General features: G+C 55.0%; 1 protein-coding gene across 1 annotated transcript in view; it reads left to right on the top strand.

The window, feature by feature from the left end:
• MOV10L1 (Mov10 RISC complex RNA helicase like 1) overlaps positions 1–6,824 on the top strand; it is a 33,922-nt gene that overhangs the window by 2,019 nt on the left and 25,079 nt on the right. Inside the window, exons 3-7 of the mRNA XM_015568713.1 lie at positions 8–181; positions 2,753–2,915; positions 4,608–4,720; positions 5,095–5,282; positions 6,614–6,666. Of these exons, the coding sequence (XP_015424199.1) occupies positions 8–181; positions 2,753–2,915; positions 4,608–4,720; positions 5,095–5,282; positions 6,614–6,666 (691 nt within the window). The remainder of the gene's footprint in view (positions 1–7; positions 182–2,752; positions 2,916–4,607; positions 4,721–5,094; positions 5,283–6,613; positions 6,667–6,824) is intronic.

Here is a 6,824-nt window from a genome sequence, read left to right on the forward strand (position 1 = left end):
CGCCAAGCTGAAAACCGTGCAGGGCGTGGTGACGAGGTACTGCAGCGACTACGGCATGATCGACGACCTCATCTACTTCTCCAACGACGTGGTGACGAGCAAAGTGCTGCTGAGCGTGGGGCAGGAGGTCATCGCGGTGGTGGAGGAGGATAAAGTGTCCAACGGGCTGAAGGCCGTCAGGGTGAGGCCCGCCTGGGCGGGAGCTTCTTCCGGGTTCCGGGTTCCGGGCCGCCCGCCCGCGTGGCCTCGGAGGCACCTGGCTGACGGGGGAGACGGGGTGTTCCTGCCCGGGCGCATTTGTTCTCGCGGTGGTTTCCGTTTAAAAAGTCAGCGGTGGTCATTGTAACTCGAACACCGTAGACACGTACCCTTCGTAAGTTTGCCTGTAATTTTAGACTGTGGAGGTGAACGCGGTGGACATTTCTGCATTCTTCTAGTCTTCAAAAAATATTGTTAAAAGTAGCAGTCACTGGACCCTGTGTCATCCCTTTGGCGGATCCTATTATTCAGCAACTGTTTTATTTGCAAATAGTACTTTCGTAATTTCTTGGAAGTAGGATTGTTAGGCAAAGGGTGTGCACACTTCACACTTCAGTGGTTGGCGTCTGATTACTTCCCAGTCACGTTGTACTAATTGCACTCTTGGGAGCAGGTGGAAGGCTGGCTGTTCCCCAAGGTTGACAAGGGCATGGATGGCTCACTCTTGTGAATCTTTGCCAATCTAATCAGTGAACAGTTATCTCGTAATTTTATTTTTCACTTGTTTTAAAATAATTTAATATTTCACTTTTTTTCTGTGAAATATTTTTGTGTCCTTTGTCCATATTTTTTGTGGGGCTCAACTTTTTAAGGAAATTAGATCTTTTAAGGGAAAGTTGGTATATGAAAGTGTTGCAAATATTTTCCCCAACATTATCTTTTTGCTTTGATTTATAGTTTTTTGTAGTTAAATGTGTCTGTCTTTTCATTGTAGCTTTTGAGCTCTGTAAGAAACCTCAGCCTGGCCAGGAGATCACGGTTCGATTCCTGGTCAGGGCACATGCCTGGGTTTCGGGTTCAATCCCCAATGGGGGATGTACAGGAAGCAGTTGATCCATAATTCTCTCTCATCATTGTTTCTACCTCCTCTCCCTCCCTTCCTCTCTGAAATCAATAAAAATAATATATTTTTAAAATTATTCATTAATCCAAGAGCATGGCCATTAGTTTTAGCTCTTAAATGTAAGTCTTTGATCCATTTTGAGCTAATCTCTGAGTATGGTGTTGGATAAGGGTCTGACTTCTTTCTTTTGCGTATTGGTATCCAGTTTTCCCACCATCATGTTTTAGAAGCCTTCACCGTGGGGAAACCCTCTCCGCGTTGAATGGCCTTGGGACCTGGTCAGGCAGCTCAGTTGGTTAGAGTGTTGTCCCACCAAGGCTGTGGGTTAAATACATACCCAGATAGGACACACACAAGAATCAATCAGTGAATGCACAGGTAAGTCGAACAACAGATCCATGTTTCTCTCCCTCCCTCCCCCTCCCTCCCTCTATCTATCCATTCATCCATCCCTCCCTGCCCCTCTTTCTCTGTAAAATAAATAAATTTTAAAAGAAAGTCTATTGACCATACATGCCGTTTATTTCTGGAATCTGTTCCTGTGCCTGTCCTCATGCCAGTGCCAGTGTTTGGTGACTATAACTCTGTAGCAAGTTTTGAAATCGAATGTGGAACTTGCAGCTTTGTTCTTCCTTTTCAAGATCGTTTTGCTACTCAAGGCCCCTGGGAGACAGTATGAATTTTAGGAGGGTTTTCTCTTTCTACAGGGTCACTGGGATTTGGATGGGGATTGTGGTGAATTTCTAGATTGCTTAGCACAATATTGACATTTTAATATAAGTCTTCCAATTCATGAACAGTGTCTTTCCATTTGCTTGTGTCTTTAACTTCTTCCAGCCACTTTTTATAATTTTCGGTGTATAAGTCTTCTCCCTCCTTGGTTAAATTTATTCCTAAGTTTCTTTTGCTTTTTGATGTGTCTGTATGTAGCAAATTGGTTTTTTAATTTCACTTTTTGGAATATTCATCGCAAGTAATTTTTGTTGATTTGTATCTTGCAACTTTGCTGAATTCATTTATTAGCTATAACAGTTTTTTAATGGAATATTTAGTGGATTTTTACATATAAGATCATGGCATCTGTAAGCAGAGATAAATTTACTTCTTCCTTTCCAGGTTAGATTCCTTTTCTTTCTTTCTTTCTTCTTCTTTTTTTTTTTTTTTTTTTTTTTTGCCTGTTGCTCTGGCTAGACCGTCCAGTGCTGTTTTGGCAGAAGTGGCAAAAGGAGGCACCTCATCTTGTTCCTGATCTTAGAGGAAAGGCTTTCAGTGAGTGTCGCTACTGACCGTGACGTTGGCAGGACACTGCACACGTGGCCTTGGTGGTGTCTGTGCCTAGTGTGCGGAGTGTTGCATCCCGAGAGCAAGTTGCGTTTGGTCAGGTGCCTTCTCTGCACCCCGAGAGGACGGTGGTTTTCCGGCTCCTCCAGTGTGTGTGTCCCGTGGTGGAGTTCCTCATTGACCCGCCCTTGCCTCTGGGATAAGCCCTCCTCGCTTGTGCGTAATCCTTTTCCCCTTTTCATAGTTGGCTGCATTCAGCTCGCTGGTCTTTCATTGGGGGTTTTTGCGCCGCTCTTCACAGGAGGTGCTGGTCTTCAGCCTGCTGTCCTGTGGGCCTCTGGTGCTTTAACAGAGGTTGGTTTGTCTCAGGTGGAAGCTGTTTCCGATAAGTGGGAAGAGGACAGCAAAAACCAGGGCAGAGGACTGTCCGACTCCAGCCCCCGGGTGCTGATTGGCTGTGTGACGTCGCTGATGAAGGGCGCCGGCTACATCAATCAGACCACATACTTCTCTCTGAAGAGCGTTTGTGAAGGTCAGCGGGGTGGCTTTCTCCTTCACATTAAAAAGTGGGTTTTCCATTTATGTCTTAGATTCGCAATGGTTAGTGCGTCCCTGAGAGGGTCAGATGGGGGCGCGTTTTGTATGTTGAGAGAGTCTTGGACTGGACGTGCTATCGTTTGTGCTCATTCGTGGATGCAGCCATGGTCTCTGAGTAACCGCTCCTTTCACATCGTCATTGTTGCCTCGGACACACGGGCACTGCTGTTTCTCAGGCGCTTCACACGCTTGAAGGGGGTGTGGGGACCTGCGCCTCCCAGGAGCACGTGTCCCTGTGTGATCGCACTTGCTTGAGCTGATCGCAGATTTTGTTTTCGTGCCTAAAGAAGTAAGTCGGTGCCCTCAGTTAACTTTAACTCGCAGCGTCTGGGGCGCCTGCTGGGCACAGTGGTAGGAGGGCAGCAACAGGGGGCCTGAGACAGTGGCTCTTCTTCCCACACAGACCATCCCATTCGGAACCCAGCAGGAACTGGCAGAGCTGGGGGCATCTGAGCTGAACTCCAGCCCCGGGCCCTGCAGGGCGCCTGCTGAGAGGTAGGCGTGGGACTCCCCACCTGGGCTGTGGGCATCAGCTCATCCTGCCGGGAGCCTGCTGTGTCTCGACGGCCATGAAAGCTGGGAGCAGCCTTGACTGCTAACCTTGGGAGCCCCCGAGTGCAGTGGACAGGTGGCTGGGACAGTGTGCTCATCACCAGCTCCCACAGGAGCAACTCGGGGTCCAGTTCCGTGCTCTGTCCTTTGGGCCTATTGCTGTCCGAAGTGCTTATTGCAAAAGAACCAAAAGGCTGTCTCTGTGGTGCCTGGACACCAGGCACCACAGCCATCCTGCCCAGACTGCTCCCCTGCCTTGTGTCAGGACGGCATTCCATGCCACTGAGCTTCCCAGCCTGCCAGAGGGGGCGGGCACCTTGCACCCTGCAAGCCATGGCACCGGCCACCGCACGGCTACCTGGCAGGCCACCTGAGCTGGCAGAGACCTAGCTGCCAGCCCTCAGTTCCCCTCTTCCCCAGCACCCTGGGTCCCTAAGTGGGAGGGGCACTCACTGCATCTGGGCAGAGGTGGTAGGGACAGGGTGTCGTGAAACTGTCCACCACACATGCGCCCACACCTTCTAGAATAGCGGTTCTCAACTTGTGGGACGCGACTCCTTTGGGGGTCGAATGACCTTTTGACAGGGGTCGCCTAAATACATCTTGCATATCAGATATTTACATTATGGTTCATAACAGTAGCAACATTACAGTTATGAAGTAGCAACAAAAATAATTTTATGGTTGGGGGTCACCACAACATGAGGAACTGTATTAAAGGGCCGCGGTGTTAGGAAGGTTGAGAACCACTGCTCTAGCAGGTGGAGGTGATGCAGGTGGAGGTCTGCTACTGAGCTGATTGTGTTGCCGCTAATACCTGGGGTTTTTAATGAAAAGTATGGGGAATCTCTGAAACCAGATGGGCTTCTGAGACTGCGCACCAGCTTCGTGGCTGCCTGGGCGTGGGCCTGTCTGGCAGGGAGAGTCAGGCTGAGGGGAGGAGGCCCTGCAGCCGGGTGGGTCTGCAGGAGACTCGGGGTAACTGTCCCTGTGGGCAGAGCACCAGTGCCCCGTCCCTTCCGAGGGGTGGACACTGGGGGGACAGCCTGGGTGACGCTGCCCCCCTGCCTCGGAGGTTTCGAGCCGTGCAAGGGAGACTGGGTGGAGGCCACCTACTGGATCCGGCCGGGCACATGGAGCAGCGAGGCCCTGTCGGTGAAGCCGCTGCGGTACAAGCGTGTGGACAAGGTAGGTGCTGGCCCTCGCTGGTCCCTGTTCCCCGGGGGACACTGGGTAGGTCGCCCGTCAGGTTCCGTGTTGGCCAGAGAAGACCACCCCGTGTGCTGTCGGGTTTAGTCCTAAGTGCCCCGCCCTGCTTGTGGGCAGTGAGGTAGGTACAGGACTTGGGCGTGTGGGGTGGCAGCGTGTGAGGGGCCTCAGCTCCAAGGCCCCTCAGCTCCAAGGCCCCCACAATGCGTTAACGTCAGGGCATTGCTCCGAGAACAGGGTCCCCACTGCCCCCTGAAGTCCCCCGGGCGAGGGGAGGCCGCGGTCACTGGGCCTTTGTTTGGGGGCCAGTGGGCCGGCCGGTTGGTGAGGCTGTCTGCACGCTGTGCCCACAGGTCTGCATTTCCAGCCTCTGTGGCAGAAACGGGGTGATCGACGACTGTGTCTTCTTCACCCTGGACTCTCTGAAGCTCCCTGAGGGGTACGTGCCGCGAAGGTACGACGTGGTCAGCACCGTGGTGGTGGAGAGCAGCCAGTCCTGCTACATGTGGAGGGCCCTGTGCGTGACCCCCGTGAAGAGACGGTGAGGGCCCCCGCCGGCTGGGCTGAGGGTTACTGCGCGAGCCCAGTGGCCGTCTGCGTCCACGTCCGGTGGGTGGTGGTGGGCGGGAGGCGTCTCCCACAGGAGTTGATGGTGCTCGATCGGAGGTCGAGTGGAGGGCACCCTCCTGCCCTGGGTCTGGCCTGGGTGATTCTTCAGCAGGTTGGCGTTTTGTGGGCACACTGGACGTGCCGACTCCTACGTGACTGTCTCGTGTCTGTGTCCTCCTGCATTGCCAATGGCCTCCCTTCCCCAGGCCGTGGGCTCCTGCTGTGAAGCACCGCCTCCCCCTGCCTTTCCTCCTCAGCACCCACTTCCCGGGATCTCACCACACAGGGCCCCAGTCATGCTGCTGTCACCCCATCTCCTCACTAAACGCAAGCTCAGCCTGGGCGAGGCAGGGGGGTGCTGTGAGGGGCAGGTCGGCGGGCGGGACAGACTGACTGCGCTCAGGCTGTGGGAGTGGTTGGTGCGGCCTGTCACTCCAGCCTGGCCCCTCCTGTCCAGCTCAGGGTCATGGTCTTGTCCGGGTCCGCGTGTTCTCCCGGCGCCGACCTCAGCACGCGGTGATTTACTAATTGCTCTCTCGGCGGGGGCGGGGGGGGGGGGGAGGTGCTGTGTGCAGTGGTGGGTGCAAGCCAGGCCCCTGGCAGTGGTCGGTCCCTCCTGCTCCGCCTCCTTGGGCAGCCGTCCAGGGCTTGCTGGTCCTCCCTGGCCAGTGACTGACCCCAGGCCTGCTCAATGAGGCTCCTCCCTCATCTGCCTCAGGTAGCCGTCTCCCGGGACGGGGAGGCCCCGCCCTCAGTGCTGGGCTGGCTGCGAGCTGGCCCCATCCTCGACTCGGGTGTCCTCATCGCCCTCAGAGCGGGGCTGGGGGCTAAGGGGGGGAAGGAACTGGCTGGACCCCCTGTCTGGGCAGCACAGGGTCAGGGCCCTGTTGGCACTTGTGCAGGAGAGGAAGGAGGGGGTGGGGAGGCCTGTGTAGATGGGGAATTGGAGGGGCAGCAGCCAGCAGAGGGGGTCACTGGTGTGGTGAGAATGTCACTGCATTTGCACGTGGGTTGGTAATGCCCAGGTGTACATTACTGAAGGCCTGCACTCTGAGTGCCCCCGCAGGTGGGCCGGGCGGGCGTGTGCCTGGTGGGCCTCCTGGAGGCAGTGCTCAGGTGAGCAGTGTCTGGAATAAAGGGAAAGGGGCCTGGGTAGGGGAGAGAGCCTTCTCATTTAATTGTTTCAAATACTGTGAAGCAGCACAACGCTTCCCGAGTGAAAGCCTGCTGTCCCTAATAATCAGCCCACCCCCCTCCCCCAAGGCCCAGGACCGCCTTCGCGGTGTCACCGCCGCTTCGCCTCCTCTCTGGAGCTCGTAGGACTGTCACTCACCCTCGCGTGGCTGTGTCCTCGCGGGTCCTCAGCAGCTGGCCCTGCACCGGGTGTCGGGGACCTGGGAGGAGAGGCAGGTGGGCAGGGGCGGAGCCTGGGGAGGCAGCCTGCAGGTGCCTGACACTCTGTGGGGTTCTCCAG

The sequence above is a fragment of the Myotis davidii genome, unplaced genomic scaffold (assembly GCF_000327345.1).
Source record: "Myotis davidii unplaced genomic scaffold, ASM32734v1 scaffold845, whole genome shotgun sequence".
In the NCBI taxonomy this organism is placed as follows: domain Eukaryota; kingdom Metazoa; phylum Chordata; class Mammalia; order Chiroptera; family Vespertilionidae; genus Myotis; species Myotis davidii.